Source organism: Elephantulus edwardii, unplaced genomic scaffold (genome assembly GCF_000299155.1).
Source record: "Elephantulus edwardii isolate Elephantulus edwardi_28Jun2011 unplaced genomic scaffold, EleEdw1.0 scaffold00080, whole genome shotgun sequence".
NCBI lineage: Eukaryota > Metazoa > Chordata > Mammalia > Macroscelidea > Macroscelididae > Elephantulus > Elephantulus edwardii.
Window position 1 is genome coordinate 6,258,068 of NW_006399830.1, and position 22,454 is coordinate 6,280,521.

Here is a 22,454-nt window from a genome sequence, read left to right on the forward strand (position 1 = left end):
CCACGTCTGCCGCCTGCGCTCGGGCCTGCAGACCTTGGGCGGCGGGGCCCGCGCTCGGCTGGGCGGCCGCGGAGGGGCTTCTCCCGACTGTCACCTTCGGGTGGTCGCGGGGACGGGATGCTGGTGGGGCTTCAGGAGGTGTCAGCCCGCAGACCTTCTCACGGTGCTGTCTGAAAGCAGGCGGTGGAGGACAACGTGTTTACAACTGTCAGCGCCAAATAGTTAAGCGAGAGGTCAAGTTTAAACTTTGTTTTTAACCCCTTTGGAGTCTGGTTTCCTGAATCCATCACCTTGACCTTCATGCCCATTTTTCAAGTTCAAAAACTAAAGTCCTTTGTAACTCATCCATTGATTTGCTTTGAGTAAAGAACCCTGGTGGCACAATGTTTAAACACTCAACTGCTAACCGAAAGATCAAACCTACCAGCTGTTCCGCGGAAGATGTGGCTGGCTGCCTGCTTAAAGATTTACAAACTTGGAAATCCTGCGGGACAGTTTCACTCAGACCTTTAGGAGCTCTGTGAGTTAGAATCGACTGGATAGCTATGCGTTTGGTTTTGCAGTTACTTTGAGTAGTTTAAATACTACCTTTGCTTTAAAGTAAATAATGAGTCTGAGAATGTATAACCCGGTGCTGTCAGATCAGTTGTAACTTCTGGTGACCCCATGTGTGTCGGAGAACTGTGGTTTTCAGTGGTTGGGGCTTTGTGAAGTGAATCACCAGCAAGTCGGTTTTGTTTGTTTCTAAGTATGGGCTTTGGTTTTTGAATGTGAAAAATAGACATGACCTCACATCTCCTTCAAGTAGATTCAGAGGACTCAATGTCAGTCCAGCTCATTGCACCAGGAGGTTCTGATTGTTACTGTAGGCCAGTTGAGTCAGAACCAGTTCCTAACTGACCTCCCCTCGGAGAAGTTCGTGGATTCCAACCTCGTGCCTTTGGGATTGCACCACAGCTAGTTACCACTAGGCCACCAGAGCAAGTGTGGGGGAAGTAGTACATTGCAAGAGGAGAGATTGGGCCCCTTTCTGCCTCGAAGCCCTGGAGGATTCGAACACCAGATCACCATTGGGTTAGCCCAGCTTCCGACCAATTAGGCCCCCAGAGCTCAGATCTCAACTTAAACCCAGTTAATTAAATTAACTCATCAGTATTGATGTATGCAGTTTCATGGAGCCTGGACAGTTCTTGTGTGATGCAAATGGTTAAGCACCAAGTTACTAAGAGAAAGACTGGTGCTTCAGAGATTGAGGACAAAAGGCCTGGCTATCTGTTCCTCTGCACACATGAGTGTCCATCGGCTCCTTGGCAGCTGGTTCCGGTTTCTGGAGTTGATATAAGCAAAACATGGCTATGTCCCAGCTCTCAGGGAGGAGGAATCCTCAGAGAGAGGCTTAAGGCCACTGTAAGGTGCCGTCAGCTCTTATCAGCCCCATGTACAGCTGAATGAAACCCCGCCCTTTTCTTCCCTGTCCTCAGTCATTTCTGTTTGAGCCATTGCTGTCAACCTGTCTCATTGAGGGTCTTCCTCTTTTTTCAATCACCCTCTCCTTGATCAAGCGTGATGTCTGTCACTCATCTGTCAGTTTGTCATCTGCAGTGGCCTGCCTGTTGCTGTGATGCTGGACACTTTACCACTAGTATTTCAAACACCAATAGGGTCACCCAGGGTGGACAGGTTTCAGCAGAACTTCCAAATTACATTAAGATGGACTAGGAAGAATAATTTGGGGAGCTCTGGCAGCCGAGTGGTAAGAAGCTGTGCTATAATTCCAAAGGCACGTGGTTTGAATCCACTAACTCCATGGGCAGATGGACAATCTCTTCTTATCTGAAAACTCACTGGAGGGTCAGCTATAGGTCAGATCCAACTCAACAGCTGACAACAACAACAGGAAGAACCTACTTCTCAAATAATTGAATATTTATGAATAGCAATGGATTTTACCCATTTAGGAGGGTAAAGCCCATCATTAGGCATTGTTGAGGTAACGCTCACTCACGGCAATCTTTCGCGGCTCCATGTAGGTCAAGAATTCGTGGGGCGTCCTCACAGTCACTTTTTTTTTCTTCTGTACTGTTGAGTCGGATCTGACTGGCACTGGAGGAGATTGCCCCTTCTCCTGCAGCAGAACAGCTGGTGGACTTGAACTGTGCACCTTCAGGATTGCAGCGCAGCTTCTTGCCACGAGGCCACCAGAGCTCCCTTCTCCCAGCCACTGTTGTTCTTGCCTCCGTTGATGTGGCCGCTGTGCCAGTCTATCTCGTTGAGGGGCTTCCTCTTTCTTTCTGCCCATAGTCTTATCAATTGAGGCAGGTACTGAAAGAAAATGCACAAGTTCTTTTCCACACACAGTGGCAGAGAGCCTCTTCTAGGCCCACCCACCGCTGCCCGCCCACAGCGACCCTGGAGCAGAGGTAGAGCAGCCCATAGACTTCCCAGGCTGTGGTCTCTGAGGAAGCAGGCTGCCTCCACCTTCTCACACGGAGCGGTTGGAGCCTTCCAACTGCTAACCTTTTGGTGAACAGCCAAATGCTTTGATGACCCTGTCCCCAGGGGTCCAGCCGCTTCTGGAAGCTGAAACTCTATGGGGACAGTGTGTGGGAAGGTGTCGGGCACAGGGGAAACTCGAGTTCAAGAGGCTGGAGCCCCAGAGGAGAGGACGTTGGCTTGGAGCAGTGACCAGGTGCATGGGCCGGGTCAGAGAGCTTGGACTTACTCCCAAGAGCCATGGCAGACGTTTACAGGTTTAGACTGCTGTGTGACACCAGCTGGGCTCCGTTTTTAAAAGCTCAGCCTGACTTTGGAGAGGTCATGGAATCAAGCTGGTGGACGTGGGCACCGTGTAGTGGGTGATGTCTACTGCACAGACGCTGCAGGTCCACCATGTGCTTGACGCTGCCAACGCTGATGGGACATCATGTAACGACCAGGACCGTGCCAGCAAGGAGCTTACTAGTGACATGGGGGAGGTGGAATGGGCCCACGGGGAGGGACTGGTCGGCTTTGGAGACGGTTATGAGCCATTCAGGTGAGAAGGCCCGAGAACAGGTGGTGCTCAGTGGTGACATCTAGGCTGTAGGTACAATGTAGTTGGTTTTGTAGGGCACTGTGCTTCTTGCCCCAAGGCCAGGCCTCTGGCAGTTCAAGTCTAGCTGCAGCTCCGAGTTTCCTCCTGTGTGATTTACAGCCTCTCAAATCAGCCAGACGTTCAGCTGTGAATTGGTTCTGCATTGACTGCAATGAGAGAGGGGATAGTTGAGGATTGGGGCATCGCCCCACGGTGCAGTCAGACATCAGTGTCACTTTTTACGGCAATATGCCATTTCCTGGAGCGATAAATTGCTCACGTGGATGGAAGAAGCACACAATTTTAACTCACACGATAGCAAAGCCTGATGTGTAAGAGGACTCCTACAGATTCAAGCTGTGCTGTTGAAGGGTCACCTGTATATCCAGGAAACCCCATGTGGTGCAGTGAAGCACTCAACACCATCCAAGAGGTTGGCGGTTCGAACCCACCTAGAAGCAGTTTGGAAGCCGGGTCTGGTGATCTGCTTCTGAAAGGTCACAGCCTTGAAAAGCCCACGTCGCAGGTGCTGTTCCGCACAGGAGAGGTAGCCACAAGCTTGAATGACTGGGTGGTAACCATCAGCAACTGTCTGTCAGAAAAGCAGACCTGTGGCCAGCTGGTCAGTGCCGGCTCTGGTGACCACGTGTGTTACGGAGGAGAACTGCCGCGAAGCGGAAGCAAATCCCCAGGCCTTGCTTCTGGGGCACCTCCAGTGGCTTCTGACCCCTCACCTTTAAGGTTAGTCGTTGAGCGCAAGCTTTCTCCCAAGAAACAGCTGGTGAATTTGAACCATAGGCTTGTGGGTTGGCAGTGCCAACTCCTCACCACTCAAGCACCAGAGCTCCCTTGAGCAATATGTTGTTGTTGTTGTATACTGTCATGTCAGAACCCTCCAGTGGGTTTTCAAAGATGGATTTGAACCATGAACCTTTCAAAAAACCTATTGCAATGGGAAAGTCTGCTGTTAGGGACCTCTCTAAAGTACTCAATAGCAATGGTGTCTCTCTGTAGACTAAGGTGCACCTGATACAGGTCATGGTCATTGCAATCACTTGTTATGCATCAGAGAGTTGGACAGTGACTAGGGAGGACAGAAGGAGCTTTTGAGCTGTGGTGCTGGAGAAGAGTATTGAATATACCATGGACTGCCAAGAAAACAGATTCATTTGGAGAGGGTTAAACCAAGCAACTTCTTGGAGGCAAGGATTCTGGGGCTTCATCTGACATACTTTGGGCATGTTGCAAGGAGGGATAGGTCCTTGGAGAGGGACATCATGCTTGGGAGGGTGGAGGGACGGCGCAAGAGGAGAAGACCCTCTATGAGGTGGATTGATTCGGTGACTGGGGTAATCAGGATGGGTGTGTCAGAGGCAGTGCGATTGGCACAGGATAGAGCAGGGTTTAGGGCTGTTGTACATAGGGTTGCTATGAGTTGCAAATGACTTGACGGCACATAACAACAACAACCACCACCTTTAGGTTGCCAGACAGCTCCTCACCCCTCAACCACCAGAGCTTCTTTGAACAGTACATATCTTCTTGTTGTGTACCGTCACATCAGAACCCTCCAACGGGTTTTCAGGGGTGGATTTGAACCATGTACCTTTGAGTTATCAGCTAACTCCTTACTACTAAGCCACCAGACCTCCCTAGAGCAGTATATGTTGTTGTTGTTGTTGTTGATTGCCTTCAAATTGAGCAAGACTCATAGTGACCTTATGAACAGAAGGCCTGAAGCCCCTCTCCAACTATCGACATCAATGTTCATAGAGTTTCTGGGACATGTTGTTTAGGAAGTGGATGCCACTCCTGTAAATGTTGACAGGTGTCAATAGGTAGGTATCCGTACTGTTCACAATTTTTGGCTGAAATTTTTTGTATAAAATATTTGTAAAACCATCAATATCAATGAGACTGTTGGAAGAGAGGGATAGAGATAGACCGGGCCGGGGAATGAGGCCTGAGGCCAGTCACCGTCTACAGGCCGGTCACAGGTGCTGGCAGTGAGGTCAGTGCTGGGGGACAGTCCCCAAGGAGGCGTCTCAAGGAGGGCGTGTCAGCCAGGTCAGGGGCTTGCCAGCACAGTGTCATGGTGACCTTGCGGAGTGGCCTCTGGGACAGTCCTGTCTGTGTACTTGGCTCTGCTCAGCACGGGCCCTCTGGGCACCCACTGGCATCCCTCAGGGTGCCCTGAATGCGTCAGAATTTAGCTCCCTCTGTCTCCTGAAAGGCCAGGAACCCAGAGGGCTTCCCTCCCTCAGCCCAGCCCCTCCTCCTCCTCTTCTTCCTCAGTCTTCTCCTGTCTCATCATTTGTCAGCTCTCCCCTCTCATGTCAAGGTGTGTCAGTTCTGGCTTCTGTCTGTCTGCCCTGCCCTAGCTCAGTCCTCAGCAGGCTTCTCTGAATGCCTAGCCAGAGTGTGGACTGGAAGCCATTGGTCTTCTTCTTTTTTCTTTTCTTGTGTACCATCGAATCAAATCCGACTGGCACAGGAGAAGATTGCCCCTCCTTCTCCAGTGGAGCAGCTGGTGGATTTGAACCTCGTGCCTTTGGGCTTGCAGCACAGCTTCTTGCCACTAGACCATCAGAGCTCCCTTGGAAGCTGTTGGTCTCTCGTGAGACTGAGGGATTCTGTGCAAGACTTTCATCTTAGAAAGACCTCCCAGACGTGGCCCTTGTGTGAACCCTGAGCCTGCTTCCCTCTTCCTGTCCCGCTGAGTCAAGTCCGACTCAAGCACCCAGAGGCAGCAGTGCAGAACCTCACCATTGCATCTTCTCAACTAGTAATCTTCATGAGACCAGATCTTTAGGCCTTTCTGCCCTTGGCTGCGTTTGCACTGTGAACCTTTCATTTGGCTATAAACCCAGACCCACTCCCTTTGAGTCAAGTGCAGCTCGGAATGATTCTCCATCAGGTTTCCAAGGCTGTAAATCTTTCTGGGAGGACACTGCCCAGCTCTCTCCTATGGACCTACTGGTGGATTTGAACCTCTGACCATTGGGTGAGCAGCGCAATCTACTTTGCCATTAGTGACGTTACTAGTCCAGTGCAAAAGGTTTGGGCTGCTCAAAGGCCTTCTTTCTCTCTCAGAAAACCTCTAGGGGTAGTTGGGACTTTTTACTATCACAGAGTAGACTTTAGAGCTAAAGGGATTCTTCTTAAGTATTGTGGTTTTGTTTTCAGTCTTAAGAGATGCTTGCTGATGAAATATTTAGATGTAAAGTATCATGACACACCCCTTGCTTTCAAAAGACTCGGCACTGGGACCTGCCTTAATGTTTGTGCAGCACCCCTGTGTGTAAAGTTTTTCAAAATGAAAATTTGGGGTGCAATCCCAGCTGGGGAGCCGGGTGCAAAATGACTCACTGGTGTCTTCACAGGACTGGATGGCAGGGAGGAGGGTTCACTTGGAGAATTACCTTGTTGATGGTGAGCTTACTAAGGACAAAAGGTTGAATTGAAGACAGGAGACACAGTATGATGTTAATTTTTGCAAAAGCATAGTTTTATATTTCATCTCAAATTTAAAAAAAAATTTGTCTTTTTAACCTCTTAAAATTTTAAGAACTGCATTTTACAGTCTGTCATCACAAAAATTTTATTTTCTTGAGTGCACCAATGAATGAATGGAATTCCAAAATCTCTGTAGATGTTCATTGAAATGAAAAATAAATAAATTTAAAAAATAAAATTAAATTAAAAAAATTATTTTCTTAACTGCTTGCCATATAGTAGGTACTATAAGTGCTTTAAACCTTGGTGGTGCAGTGGTTAATATACTCAGGTGCAGACCAGAATGTTCATGGTCTGAGCCCCCACCTGTTCTGAGGGAGAAAGAGACAGAAATTGTTTACAAAGATTTACAGTCTTGGAGACCTCTGGGCGATCATTTATAAGAGTTACGGTTTATCTTTGAAAATGCCCATTATTCAAAAATCTTCTCATTGAGCTTGTAGAAACTGCTCCAGAAAGCAGGGTTTGTGCAGAGATTATCCCAGAGAGTCTCTTTCCTGCCAGCACCCGGGCCTTCTTAGAAGCCCTGGATGGGATCGTGACCCTGGACCATTTAAAATCCAAGTGCGTTACCGCTCCTCCTGCATGGTCCAGCAAAGGGCACGAAGGATAATCTGTGTGTGGATAGACAGGTTCAAGATCATCTGAAACTGTAGGCTGTGAGGGCCCCAGCTGGAGATGGAGGCCACGCAGCAAACCAGCCTCTGCCCGCAGCCCAGCTGATCCTGACCCTGTAGAGTTGAACCCAGTGGAGCTGCCTGTGGGGTTTCCAGTAATCCTCACAGGACCAGATCACCAGGTTTCTCTCCCGCAGAGCAGCCTGTAGGTTTGAAATGCTGACCTTTGACCTTCCAGTTAGCAGTCTCAATCACCACGGCTCCTTCAGTAGGAAAGGGATTGTGCAGAAATGTGGATTCAGAAGGGGCCGTGTGGGTTCAACACAGTGCCGTCAAGAAGGACACAGCTTGGCTTGTGGGCAGTTCAACCTGGGGGAGAAGCTCATTACAGAGGGAGGATTTGGAAGAAATAACTGTTAGCAGTTCGAAAACACTGGCTGCTCTTAGGGGGAAAAAGACAGGTGATTTCTTCCCTTTAAAGATTGACAGCTCCTCTGGAACCCAATGCAGAGAATCTACTCTGAGGCAGTGGGTTTAATAAATTGATTTGTTGATGCAGTGAGCAGATATTACTAAGCTAATTTTTTTCCCCTCAGTAAAGACAGTCTTTTAATTTAAGAAAAAGGAAATCATTAACTTTTTTAAAGGCCGATTTTGTGTGTTTGAACATTTCCTTTTTAAAAAAGTCAATGGAGCTCCTTTTTTAAAAAAAAAATTGTTGAAACAACTCATAGCTCTCCCTCCAGCTGGAAAAGTAAGAGCATTTGCTTATTCCCCTTACTTCTATGTTTGCTACATAAATGAGGTCTTGTTCACTGTGAGTCACACAGAAGGAGATTGTCCATCTGTAGCCCTCAGAGCAGCTGGTGGATTTGAACCTTTGAGTTCCTCAAACTACCTTTGAGTTTAGGTAGTGAGTGAATTCAGGAAACTGATCAAAGGATAGTTTTGGACTGAACGGAGCTCCTTTTTATAATAATATCTCTCACAAGTCAGAATAGCATCACAAAAAACTACAAACTACAGGTGCTCTGCTGGAGAAGGAGGGGCAATCTCCTCCTGTACCAGTCAGATCAGATTTGACAGTACATACAAAAAAATAATAAAATTAAATTAAAAAAAAACACCAACTACAAATTAAAATGTAGACAGCAGAGTTTGTTCTTGGTCATGGTTCTGTGGCATTAGAATGACAACACTGCTAAGCTGTTGATTGCTGTCGAGTCGAGCACGACTCATGGCAACCCTATGAACATAAGGCCTGAAGCCTTTCTGTAACTATTGTTGTTTCTCCAAGTTCATAGAGTTTCCAGAGGCATGTGGTTTAGGAAGTGGATGCTACTCCTGCTTCCAAACCTCTCTTAAACTGAGAGCTCCACCAAACACTGTCCACTCTTGGCAGCCATTATGGCATTTGACCCTTCAGTGCCACAAGGTTCAGCATCACAGCAAACCCCAGTTACCTCAGTGCAGCAAATTGACAGAAGAGTCCTGTAGAACTTAGAAGAAAGTTCCCCCAAAGTATAACACCACTAGGTCCTCAGGCCCAACTGAGTTTTAAATACAAGGGCCCTCCATGTATGTAAGTCAATCCAATCTGACTCTGAGATCTTAGAACACAGAAACTTCCCCATCGGGTTTCCGAGACCATGCATCTGTCTCTCTCAGAGCAGCAGAGGATTCAAACTGGCAGCCTGTGGTTCGCAGGTGAATGTTTTGACCACTGTGCCACCAGGGATCCTTGGGTTTAAAAAAATTTTTTTTATTATTAATTTCAATGAAAATTTACAGACTGTAGATTTCCGTTCACTCATTGTTGCACTTTTCTCTCCCTCCCCAGTACACCACCCTCTTGGAAAAGTAAAAGAAAAATTCCTTCATTGTTTTACAATCCCTCCCCCCAGGTCCACTCCACTATGCAGCCTTTGCTCTGGACTCCCGTGATGACAGTAATACCTAATCACATATCCCTTTTCAACAGTTTTCTCCCTCATCTTTTTCAATGCAGTATACATTATTGAACCCATCTTTCTCAGTCTCCCTCCCAACCCCGATGTCAGTCCTGTTTTACAGCAATGGCACCATGCAGTATTTGTCCTTTTGTGACTGAGATACTTCACTCAGCATAGTGTCCTCCAGGCTCACCCATTTTGAATAATATTACATGAGTTCCTTTTTTTTCAATGCACCGTAGTATTCCATTGTGTGACCATACCACAGCTTCTCTATCCATTCGTTTGTTGATGGGACTTAGGTTGTTTCCAACTCCTTGCTATTGTGAACAAAGCCACAGTAAACATGTATGTGCATATATCTGCTTGGATGGCAGTTGTGGTCTCTTTGGGGTATATTCCCAGTAGTGGAATTGCTGGGTCAAATGGTATTTCTATTTGCAACTTTTTGAGAAAGCGCCACACTGCCTCCCACAGGGGTTGCACCACACCAAGGCCCCTTGTATGGAGCTGGGAAGAAGGATGAGTCACAACCAAATTCTCATTTTCAGGATCTACTTTTCAATAGTTATCAGGGGTTACCTTACCTATGAGGAGACTTAAGCATGAGCTTTTATAGAGATTAATTATAAAAATTGCATACATGTACACATGGGGAGAGGAGGCAAATAGATAAGAAAAGATGTGTGTCAGAACCAACTGGACTGCATGGGTTTGGGATTGGGTTGTAGTTAATGAGTATCCGCATTGTCTGTTTGAGGCGAAAGTGGAAACCAGGCTATAATGAACGTTCTTGATGAATACCTGGTGTAAAACTATGCACCTGGGGTCTATTGGGCCAATATGGGCACGTGTCCTACCCAGTATCTTGTCTTACATTTCTAATATGCACGCCTTCCAGCCAGCCTGGCTTCCTGCTTTGGGGGCTAACAGCTAATGGTTAATACCCTGCAGTGAGCTGTGTTTAAACAGGTGCACAGAGTTACCCATACACGGTAGTTCAATACAGTCTGCTTTCCTGTTTTTGCCCCTGTCCAGGCAGCTTGGATAACCATTACCAAGGACAAATAGGTCAGGAAACACGCAGACAGGCAGGCAGGGGAGGGAAGGAGATGGAGGAATGTGCTTGTGAGGTGCGGGAGTCCTCTGGGTTTCTGGCAACCCTCCAACGACAGACTGAACCACTGCCCCCTCCGCCACCGTCCTCAGTCACAGTGTTTGCACCTGCTGTTAAAGTCACTGTGTCTGCCCACCTTGTTGAGGGTCTCCCTCTTTTTCTTTTTTTTTTATTTTTTGTTATACAATCCCTCCCCCCAAGTCCACTCCACTACGCAGCCTTCGTTCTGGACTCCTGTCATGACAATAATACCTAATCACATAACCCTTTTAAACAGTTTTCCCCCTCATCTGTTTCAATGCAGTATACATTATTTATCCCATTTTTCTCAGTCTCCCCCCCAACCCCGATGTCAGTCCCATTTTACAGCACTGGCACTATGCAATATTTGTCCTTTTGTGACTGAGATATTTCACTCAGCATAATGTCCTCCAGGGTCACCCATTTTGAATAATATTTCATGGGTTCCTTGTTTTTCCTATGCAGCATAGTAATCCATTGTGTGAATATACCACAGCTTCTCTATCCATTCGTTTGTTGATGAGCACTTGGGTTGTTTTGAACTCTTTGCTATTGTGAACAAAGCCGTGGTGAACATGGGTGTGTAGGTTTTCCTCTTTGTCACTGATGCTTCCTCCTACCCAGCCTGATGGTTTGTTGGGTCCCCCTTCCCACTCCTAGTCTGGGATTCAAAGCACATGTGAATTTTTCCTTTGACTGTGTTTCACGGACCCCTTCGGCTTTCTTTTTAAAGAAGGAATCGGTTTCCTATCCCCTGCTTATTCCCCATGTCGCTGATTGCTCTGGTGAACAAACACCCAGTTGAAGTTTCTGAGACAGACCTGAGGCTCCGTCTGCACCATCCTTTTTCGTGTCCCCTGCCGCTGTTTGCTGTGTGCCCAGCGCCGAAGGGACGGAGTGGACAGACCCTGGTGATGTTTGTGTTAGCTTCTGGAGGAGGGCCTAGAACCGGTGTCCCTGTGTGCTTGTGGACCAACGACGTCACAGAAAAACCCAAGGTCCCCACACCTCACTGTGACTCAAAAGATCCCATTTCTCCTCCTGCAGGGATTTGGCCTCCTCCAGTGTGAGGCCTCGAGAAGACAGCTGGCTGAAGTCCTTATTTGTCCGGAAGGTGGACCCGAGGAAAGACGCCCACTCCAACCTCCTGGCCAAAAGGGAGACCAGCAGCCTGTACAAGCTGCAGTGTGAGTGGCGGGCGTGCTGGCCCCAGGTTCGCCCATCTGCCCCGTGGTTCACAAGTTTATCGTTGCATTTTCTTTTGTTTCAGTTCACAATGTTAAGCCGGAGTGCCTAGAAGCTTACAACAAAATTTGGTGTGTATACCAAGCTGTCCTTTACTTGGGGAGAAATAACAATAATGACAATATTAGCGAGTTTCGTGTTGTTTGGACTTACTGGAGTGCTGTGTGGGGTTGGGGGCCAAGACTCTTTTGCTTCCAAGCTCTCGCTCAGCTAAGTCACCACGTAGCCAAATGCCCCTGAGACGGTGAGCAGACTCTTAGGTGGAAGGAACCTCTCAGGCCCCCCAACTTGTCCAGCTCCTCTCCCAGTGCTTGACTCTTCTCCCCACACCTCCCCACGTGCGGGCGCTGAAAGCCATTCCATCTCCAGTGTCAGGGGTTAGAGTTCACACCGCTGGGACCTCCCTGGAGTCCAGGTTTCTCCCAAGTGAAATGACCCCATGGAAGTCATGTACATAAACTCATGTCTGCCAGCCCCTCCCACGTCTGCCGCTCCAGAGCGCGGTCAGTTCTGCTGACCTTCGTGATCCGAGGGCCAGAAGCTCTTACGGAGTGCAGAGAATGTAAATAAGAACTTATGATCGTAGAGTTACACAGGAGTCTCCTCTTAAATACATTCGCAGAATTCGGATTTTAGTGTCCCTCTGCCAAACTGGCTCCAAGGCCGGGAGGTTGACTTCCTGCCCATGTAGCAGAACGGACACCCCATCCCAGTTCACTTCCAGAGTTCCTGTTTCCCAGCCCCCGTCTCTCCATCCCAGTTCACTTCCAGAGTTCCTCTTTCCCAGCCCCCCGTCTCCAGCAGCCTCATGTTATCTCTGACCATAAGTGGGTTATGCCTGAGATGGATTTAATTTGAGAAAGGTCGTGGCCTTCATGCCAGCCATCCTCCTAAGAGGGCAAGTGGCTTATCACCAGAACCAACACCAGAGCTTTTCAAAACCAGACCCCAGTTGTAGTTTCATGGCTGTGGTTTTTTTACTTTTTCTGAAGGTGGTTGGTGAAATGTAACCCCAGATAACCAAGCCCACTACCCCGTGTGGTCAGTTTCAACACATGGCGACCCTCCTCAGGTTTCCAAGGCCTGAATATACATCCCTCTCCTGCAGAGCGTCAGGTAGATTCAGACCCGGTGCCGTGGAACAGCTGCAGAGGACTTCCCACAGACCTTGGCAGTCTCTTTTGGAAAATACCCTGGAACCTGCTGGTCTCCAGGTCTCCCCAGACAGCAGGCTTTTTCTCTCTGCTGTTCCCCTGGGTTGCTGTTCCTGTCTTTGCTTTAGCTACTAGATTCTGGGTGTGGATTTCGGGCTTTCTGTCACATGTTTCCATTGAGTTTCCAACCTCTCTCTCCAGTGCCCTGGCTGCGACTCTCCCCAGGTGTCACATCAGGCCTCCCTGGGCACTTGGTGACTCAGGAGTCTCTCAGGACTGTGTGTTCTTCCCATGGTGTGTCTTCACACCAGGGTTCTCTGCTTACTCCTTTTCCGCCTCCCACCCTAGCCCGTGGAGCCCTGATCCCAGTCGGCTTCCGGGGTGACCCCTGGGGTGCCAGCTGCCCCCGTGTCTCCAGTCTTGAGTCCTGACCCTTCCTTCCCAAGCTCTTCCCATGTCTGATGCTTCCCGCAGCTCCTTGTTTCTAGTATGTAAAGGGTTAACTCCTGCCTGGCATAGTGGGGACCCCCTCCCCCCCAGTTCTGGGTGAGCATTGCCCACTTTGCAGTCTCCACTTGGACTGGGCCAGGACTCTCCAAGGAAGAATATGCCTGGGGCCCTCGGCAGAGGAGATCGGCCTGGCTCTGGACTGAGTGGTAGCTAGACCCCTGGCCACTGTCCAGTCCGCTCCCCTCCCTCTTCTGGGCCCCCTGGGTTGTGCTGTCCCTTCTCCTCCACATCGGCCCCATATCAGCGAGGTTGACTCCCCACTCACGTCTGTGCATAAAGGAAACCCACTCCCAGCTCACCTTCCTGCCTCCTCTGCCCCAGCCCCAGCCTCCATCAGTCCCATGCTGTTTCTGCACCCTCACAGCGTAGGCATCAGATATGTGTAATCAGGTCTTCATTTCAGAAGGCACTGCCACCCTTAAAGAACCACCCATCGTTGGTCGTTGTTCCAGCAGGCAGCCGTTACTGTCACGTCGATTTCAGGGTCCCCTGTGTGTCAGAATGGAGCCTTGCTCCATAAGCGTCTGTGGGCCTGGTTTTATCAAGAGCATGGCCAGGCCTCCCTTCTGAGGTGCACTAACCATCTGCACCACCCACGGACACGCCACGATCATTGTCCTCGGGCCTGGGCGTGGGTGGTTGCAGCTCTCGGACCACTGGGAGCTTTGCTCTGCTGACTCTTCTTATACCGTCAGTCCTGGCAGCCCGGCACCTGGTGGCGGTCACTTGCTTACTTTCACTCAAGTGGCCTCAAATAATTTGAATAGCTCCCCCTTGAGACCCCTGAGACCCTTTTGATTACTTGAGTGAATTGGTTTCACTCAGTTTTCCACGATTCGCATGTTCTCTGAAAAGCATACGGCTTCAGGGTTCATCTAAGGCCTGGCACAGTTGCGCCTCCTCTCCTGCCTTTGTCCAGAACGTGGACACTGGCGGGTTTGCATGGAATCAGGCTCTGCTGTGACACCCCGTTACCCTGCTGTGACACCCTGTTACCCTGATCAGCAGCGCTCGTGCCTGGGTTTAGCTGCTGCACGTGTGGGGACAGCACGCAGAACCACGTTTGAGGCGGGACGCCTGATACACCGCTAGTCCCTCAGCTGCTTAGATTGCGCTGCCCGCTGAATCTTTGCTGTGTGGTCCTCTGATGGCCCGCGGGACTGCTGGGCTTGGAGTGGCTGCCAGTCCGTGTTCCCGCCCCATCTTCCTCCTTCCTGCAGGCCAGTTTGTCCTCCGCTCCCCGGCCTCTGCCTGCCGGTGGCCTGCTGGTGTATGTCTATCCCCCTGCTAAGCCTCACCCTGTTCCTTTTCCATCATTCCAATTTTTTCCATCTCCTTCTCTTCCTATTCCGGCTTCTCTCAACTCTCCTACCTTTGGAAGCAGCAGAAATTAGCTTTTATCAGCATCCCATCCTGCAGCTCTTTGAGTTTCCCGTCTCCCTGATATAGTAGACCCGGGGGTCCAGAGTTTCGGGACTCCTTGGAGTCATTTTTGTCATTTTTAGGTTTTAGTGGCTTACAGCTGGTCCAGATAGTCAAGGACCAGACATGGAGCTGCCCATAACGCAGTGTGGCACAATGTAAACAAACTCAAAGGGGTGACGCCTGCATGTTGTTTTAGCGTAAAACTGTCCCTCCGCCGGTGGTCAGAGCATGGAGGGGAGTTGCTGGCTTTTTGCTTTTTCCTAAGCATGTGTTGTTAACCGAGTCACATTTTGCTGGTTGTTTAATTAGTCTTGCTGTCTCTTCTCTTTAAGTCAAGAGGTGTTGCCAAAGATTCACGAAGATAAACATTACCCTTGTACTTTGGTGGGGACTTGGAACACGTGGTATGGCGAGCAGGATCAAGCTGGTAGGAAGCGGCCGTCTCTGGAATAAACCCTTGCTCCTTAAACCTTCATTGTAACCGCTTACGTAGTCACCTGAAGTAATGCTGTTTGCTATCATCAGAGCTTTCCGAGCGTCAGTATCATGTTACATCACCGTTAAAGTCATTCTCATAAATTCATTCACAAACGACGTTTTTCATTGTTTAAATCTAGTGCTGAAACTGTGTGGTGTAATTCACAGGCCAGCACCTGGCATGTGACAGTTGGTGCTGTGTTATTAGTGGGAACCTCTAGATATGGTCGAGGTCAGCGTATCACGAAACTCTAATGCATGCGATCTTTCAACCTCTGTTTCAGTCCATCTCTGGAGGTATGAAGGTGGCTACCCAGCCCTCACAGAGGTGATGAATAAACTCAGAGAAAATCAGGTAATGTTTCTGAAAAAGACACTTGTTTGGTATATGTTAGTCTAGAACCATTGCTGTGAGTTGCAGTTGACTTGATGATGACCAGATGTGAGTGTTCTTTGTTGTTTGGGGGCCTCATGTCCACAATGACTCATAGTGACTCTGAACAACAGAGCTGAGCCTGGTCCTGTCCCGTCCTGCAGTCTCTGTCATGGTCAAGCCCTCAGCCATTTAATCTCGTCGGGGGTCTTTCTCTCTAGTCCCAACCCTCTACTTTTCCAAGCACAATGTCCTTCTTGAGGGAATTGGCCCAAAGAAAGTGAGATGAAGTGTTGTAAAATTAAATTACTCTGACCATTGGTTTTTGTTTAAATTTTTTGTGGTAGAAAAAGTATAATTTTGAACTCTTGAGTTCAACATCTAAACCTTAATTAGCCAATTTCCTGCTGTAAAAAAAATTTAACAGTTGTTACTGTAAGAGCGAACTCCACGTTGGAACTGACACACCGGTCTTCTGGAGCTGGTCGGGCAGCACGAGAGAAGCTCTCAGCCCTGCCTTGTCCAGCAGGGTTGCCCACACTCTTTCGTTTTAACCTTGCTCTAATTTTCTACCTTGACCACCACGTCTCTAATAAGTTGACAGAGAGGACACTCAGAGTTTAAGCCACGTCTAGTCAGCTTGGGCTCAAGGTGGCCCCGCGAGCAACAGACCAGAATATTGCACGACCCTGCATCGTCCGCACGCCACTGTTACAGTCACTCTGTCTGTCCAGCTTGTTGAGCGTCCTTCTTTCTTTCTCTGACCCTCCACCTTGCCCCATATGGTGTCTTTTCCCAAGAACTGGCACCTTCTGACAACATGCCCGAAGTTTGTGAGACAGGTGTCCCCATCTTCGCCTCTACAGAGCACCCCGGTCGCCATACATGGTCAGAAAACTCAAACTCACGGCCATAAAGTTGATTCCGATGTAGTGCGGGCCCCCACCCTCCGCCCCGTCAGGTTTCCAAGGCTGCGATCACAACAGGAGGCGACCACCCCTCTTTCCAGCCACCAGAGACACTGCCTTGGGCTCAGTGCCCAGCTCAGTACGGACTGTGCCGCCTCAGCTCCCTCGTATGTCGTTCAGAAAGACTAAAAACTTAACTCCCGGTGCTTTGGATTCGTCTGTCGTTGGGGGGAATCCAGGCCCCCCCGGGAGCTCTGGTGAGTGGTCTCCAGGGAGCTGTACTGTTAGCTGAACAGCTTTGCCCCTCTGGGGGTTCAAGTCCATGAGCTGCTCAGCCGGAGAGAGATGGGCATTCTCTTCCCGTGCAGCGTACAGCTTCTGAAAACCCCCTGGAGGGTCCACTAGGAGTCGGTTCTGACTTTTCAGCAGTGAGTTGAGCTGATGTCACCCCTTCCATCAAGCTCTGTTCCCCATTGCCATCAAGTTCATTCTGACTCAGCGACCTTTTGAGACTTTACAAATGCCCTGTGGTTGGGGAGTCCTGGTGGCCTAGTGGCAAGGAGCTGCAACTGCAATCCCAGAGGAGCATGGTTCGAATCCACCAGATGCTCTGCTGGGAGAGGAGGGACAATCTCCTCCTGTACCAGTCAGATCTGATTTGACGGTACACGCACATAAAAATAATAAAATAAAAAAAATTTTAAAAAAATAAAATAAACAAATGCCCTGTGGTGTTTCCGAGGTTGTATCCTTTTTTTAAACTATTTTTCATTGTGATTTGTGTGAAAATGTACAGAGCAAATTGGTTTTTCATTCAACCATTCATACTTGCTTTTCTTTTTTAAATAACTTTTCTTTTATAACATTAATTACAATACCCACGGTGTAATTGTGCATTTCCCACTTCTTCCCTGTGAGTCTCATTTCCATTAATCCTTCTGTCTTTCTCCTACCTGCATCCAGCTGTAAATCTTAGTGGAAGGAAATTGCTTTGTCTTTCTCCTGCAGAGTGGCTAGTGGGTTAGCAGCCAACGTCTTGAACCACGGTTTCTGCCAAGCTGTTCTAGGAGAATCTAAAAACCCAGGGAATGAAATGTGTTTTAAATTTTCACCTATATAATATTTTAGGTGGCTGCTTAGTTTGTCCTCTAAACCTGGACCCTTGAGAGCAAAAAAGGCTGCTATTTTTGTCATTATGTTGGTTTAACAGATGTTGACTAGCTCTTTCCCAGGCCAATGGGATATGTCCATGATAGTGTTTATGACAGGGAGTTCTCGATGGCACAAGTCACTAACACACTCAGCTGCTAGCCCAAAGGTTGGTGGTTCAAGTCCAAAAGCCCTGGCAATCAGCTTCCGAAAGACCCTCTATTTAAACCCATCGGCGCTCCTGTGGGGTGCCACGCGTCTGAGCCAATTCAAGGACCTGGTCATTTTGGAAAGTATTCTGTTACAGTGTGTGCAGCCCACAGTCATACAAGGCTTACTGAAGTGGGTTTAAGGAGCCCAGGGGCATCGCATGTATCATGTTAGGCTGTTTACTGAAAAGTTGATAGTTTGAATCCATCAGCGCCCTTGGAAGGACGAGCTGTCTCCTCACATGGAGATTACAGTCTAGGAAACAGTGTGAGGGTGTCATGCGAATTGCCTGGGCAGCTGTGGGTTAAAGGAGGTTTATTTTTGAATATTTATGAGTATTAGAAGAGGTCACAGTTGCCTTTTTTTCTCTCTTTTAACTCAAAGGAATTTGTGGCATTCCGGAAGGCACGAAGTGACATGCTCCTGTCCAGGAAGAATCAGCTGCTGCTGGAGTTCAGCTTCTGGAACGAGCCTGTGCCCCGATCAGGACCCAACATATACGAGCTCAGGTCTTACCAACTCCGAGTGAGTATGAGGCCAGACCTGGGGCATTGCCTCCTGTCCTCTGGGGAGAGGCATGGCACCCACTAACACATTCCATTAGTGACAGTCTGTACTTTAATGTCATTTTAGTATATTAATCAGCATTATATGTTTTGGTTGCTTTTTAAAAATTTTCTTTTCACGGGGAGCTCTGGTGGCCTAGTGGCAAAGAGCTGCAACTACAATCCCAGAGGCACACGGTTCGAATCCACCAGATGCTCTGCCGGAAAAAGGAGGGACAGTCTCCTCCTGTACCAGTCAGATCTGATTTGACGGTACACTCACACAAAAATAAAAAATAAAAATTAAAAGTTAAAAATTTTCTTTTCTAATTTATTGTTGCATATTTTCTGCCTCCCTCCACTTCCCCTCCCTAGCTCACCCAGCAATGCACCACTTGCCTGAGATTGTTCACATACATGTAATGCGTAATCATATATTCCTTTCAGACAGTTCTTCCCCTCATCTGTTCCAATGTCGTTTTCATTATGTATCTACACATTTTCCGATTTCTTCCCCAACTCTCCCCCATGTGTGTCCTATTTTATAACAGCAGAGTTATGCCGTATTTGTCCTTTTGTGACTGAGATATTTCACTTACCATAATGTCCTCAAGGCTCCCCGATGTTGTGTAATATTTTACCATTTCATTGTTTTTCATCAGTGCGTAGTATTCCATTGTGTAAATGTATCATAGTTTTTCTGTTTGTTTATTGATGGGTAGCATTATATTATTATTCAACTTATTTCTACACCCCCCCCATCTTTCTTCTCTTATTTGATTTTTTTACTTTTTCCCTCTTTTCCTTTCTCAGGCCTTCTCTCCTGCTAAGTTCTTTTTTTTTCTTTCTGCTAAGCTCTTAGAGTTTTTCAGAGTCTGACATGTATTGTCTGCTACTTAACATATTTCCGTGTCGCATTCCTGCTCTTTGAGAGGAAGGATCTGAAATGCAGGACTAGGTACAACAGAGCATCATGGAAATGGAACAGCTAATAATAATAATACCTTTCGGGTTGTAGCGCGTTGTGAGGGTGGAAGGGAGCAACAGTCGGTCACACCCGGAAGCCGTGGCCAGGCTAAGGGAGTGCTAGAAGGACCTCACCTCGGATAGCAACATGGCCAGTAGTCACCACTTCATGTTTTCACTTGGAAAATAATGTGACTGTGTCCTTGTCAGTTATACTTGGAGTTCTCATTGATTTCACAGTCATGCCTAGATGGATGTTTACGCAAGTTTAGTTAAGATTCAGTACATCTGAGGATGGCCTATCTGGACTCGCTAACCAGGAAACAATGGCTTGCCTGTACATTGCGTGTCCGGGGTCTTGTGCAGCGAGCTGCAGAATCTGTGTCCAGCTTGGGAGTAGGCATAACCACAGGGAGTGATTCTATTTTGTTTCTCATCTTTAAAAGTCAGATATTGGGTTTGGAGTAGCTTTTCTTGCTGTTTTCTACACTTCTGCTTCCACAATTCTTCATAGGAAAACTAACAAACGCGACCCCCTCTCTTTGCAGCCCGGAACCATGATCGAGTGGGGCAATTACTGGTGAGTAAGTGACAGACCCGAGCTCCTAAGTCTTATCAACAGGTTAGTTCAGGTCACCGTGGTAATTTGAGATGTAAAATCTGGAGATAATGCTTTGACTCATGACACTAAACTGTTGGTTTTGATTTTGTTTTATTAGGGAATCTTTTTAACAGATATTACAATCCCCCACAAACACCCAAACCAATAACTATCATTCCAGCTCATAGCAACCCCCCTCAGTTTTCCAAAACTGTAAATATTTATGAGACGAGACTTTGGATTCCCTCCTGCAGAGTGACCCGTAGATTCAAACCTGACCAGGGCGCCTTTGAATGCATACAAAGCTGGGGCGGGTCATAAATACACTGGGGACTGCCTCCATCTGTTACTGACCATCAGCGGTTATCAGCTTATGTCCAGTCTTGTTTGCACTGTGTCCTTCCCCAAACCCGGATTGTTTGGAAGCAGTTCTCACACACGCCATGTAAGATTGTTGCATAGTTTCTCCCCACTAGGCCACCAGAGCTCCCTTTCTCAGACATACGTACCGCTGAATGCATAAATACTGCATTATCCGTCCCTGAAAGTTAAGGACTCTGTTTTTAGCACACCCTCAATCGAGCTGAAGGCTGTGGCAAGTAATTGTTGAAGAGTGGTCTTTTTAAAAAACTGGCTCTTGTCATGTAAACATTGCAGCTTGGCGGAGCTGCTTCACTTTTTTTCACTAGTGGATTTGAACTGCTGACCTTTCGGTTAGCAACCTGACATTTCTCCACTATGGTACCACTTTCTTAAGGGTCTTTTTGTTTATAGCTTTACTCCCTTCTTTAGCCTAGAATTGTAATAATGTAGTTTCCTAGTCTATTCATTGCTTGGATTTTGGCAAGTTACTGATTTTTTTTTTTCATTAATGAGAGTAGTATGGTATGTGTTGGACTGGTAACCCAAAGGTCAGAAGTTTGAATCTACCAGTTGTTCTCAGAAAGGAGGCTGGGAAACCCAGAGTGGTTTTTTTTTTTACTCTTTTACTTTTGGTTGATTAAGTCTTATAGCCCCAAAATCCAGAAGGAAGTAGCAAATTATTTTTCCTTTTTCAAATTATTAACAAAGTCAGCTCAGCACCCAATTCGCAATTTACATCTCAGCACATAGGTGACTTTGAGATGGTGGCTTTGCCCGCAGCTCACATTTCTGACTGCTCCCAGGCCGTGGCAAGTACGTTTTCTTTGCCTCCTGTGACTCAATTTGAAAATCCAGAATGACACGAATAATCCTGAGTTCCCATTACGGTGGGGTGGCAGAACTTATCTGAGTTAAAGTGCACATTAAAGTGATTAATTTAATTTCAGTAATTTGCCGATGGGACTTGTAATTTTGGTGAAAATATTGGGCACTGAATTCCAAACATGACGTGGAACAATGTGGTGCTACATGTGGTTAATTGGGGGCAGCAGCGAGGGCCTGTAAGCCCTTGGGAAGTGGCTGGGATCTACCCTGTGAGTCCCCGGAGCAGAGGGGAGCACGGCGCCCGTGACGTCTCCTGGACGGGACTCTGCTGGTGCGTGACTCAAGCCTCGTCCAACCATTCTGTGGATGCAGAGGGAAAACCCACCAAACCAGACCCACTGCCAGCTAGTCAGTTCTGCCTGGTGATGACCCTTCACTGAGTTTTGTTTGTTTGTTTTTATTTTATACTCTGGTTTATTTACAAAGTTCGTATACCTTGTTTTTCTTCATTGGGTTTCTGGGTTTTTTTCTCCATTGGGTTTTAAAGGCTCTATGGGAGCTGACAGTCTGTCTTTCTCCCCTGATGTACTGGGTGGATTAGAACTGCTCACCTTTTGACTAACAGCCCAATCTGTAACTCACCATGCCAAGAGGACTCATTAGACTACAGCAAAGTCCTCAAACACCCGTGCTTCCTCCCTGAAACAGTAGTCCTCCCTCCTGGAGCATGCCTGCTGCCTCCCTGAAGCTGTAGTCCTCCCTCCTGGAGCACCCGTGCTTCCTTCCTCAAGCTGTAGTGCTCCTTGCCCTGCTGTGTGAGAGGGGCCTCACCTCAGGCATCCTGGGGGTCCTGTGTCCTGGTGCACCCCCACTTTCTCCCCACACGTCCTCTGGGGAAGTCACTCAGGGTCAGCCGGCCTGTCGCCCATGACAGTGGGTGCCACTGTGAAGCCCTACTCGCGTCTTCAGGCTGACGTGTGGTCATAGTGCTCCCCTCAGAGCCCGCCCACAGCTCTGAAAACAACTGCTGTGCTACCCGTGGGCACCCACCTGTTCCACAGACGTCACTTGGACGTCATTCTGAGGCTGTGCTCCATCTACTGGCTCTTTCAAACCTGTTTAAAGTCCTGGTCCTGTTTAAAGTCAAGGATGGGCCTGTCTTGGAAGAGCTGCGGCCAGACTGCTCTGTGGAAGCAGGGATTGAGAAGCTCGTTCGCACCCTTCGGGCACGTCGTCAGGCTGGGGACCAGTCCTGGTTGGGAAATAGAGGGTCAGGGAAGGAGAGGACGACCCTCGTGAGATGGGTTGACACAGGGCCTCCTCACAGCGGATCGAGGAAGGCGCTAGACCAGGCAGGGTTCTCTTCCGTCCCATGGGGGTCAGCTGACTCGATGCCGCCTGACAAAT

At 48.1% G+C, this 22,454-nt stretch overlaps 1 protein-coding gene across 1 annotated transcript in view; it reads left to right on the forward strand.

Annotated features, from left to right (window-relative positions):
* GBAS (glioblastoma amplified sequence) overlaps positions 1–22,454 on the forward strand; it is a 28,903-nt gene that overhangs the window by 3,872 nt on the left and 2,577 nt on the right. Inside the window, exons 2-8 of the mRNA XM_006889771.1 lie at positions 2,874–3,034; positions 11,344–11,483; positions 11,567–11,612; positions 14,963–15,057; positions 15,392–15,462; positions 18,132–18,272; positions 19,807–19,838. Of these exons, the coding sequence (XP_006889833.1) occupies positions 2,874–3,034; positions 11,344–11,483; positions 11,567–11,612; positions 14,963–15,057; positions 15,392–15,462; positions 18,132–18,272; positions 19,807–19,838 (686 nt within the window). The remainder of the gene's footprint in view (positions 1–2,873; positions 3,035–11,343; positions 11,484–11,566; positions 11,613–14,962; positions 15,058–15,391; positions 15,463–18,131; positions 18,273–19,806; positions 19,839–22,454) is intronic.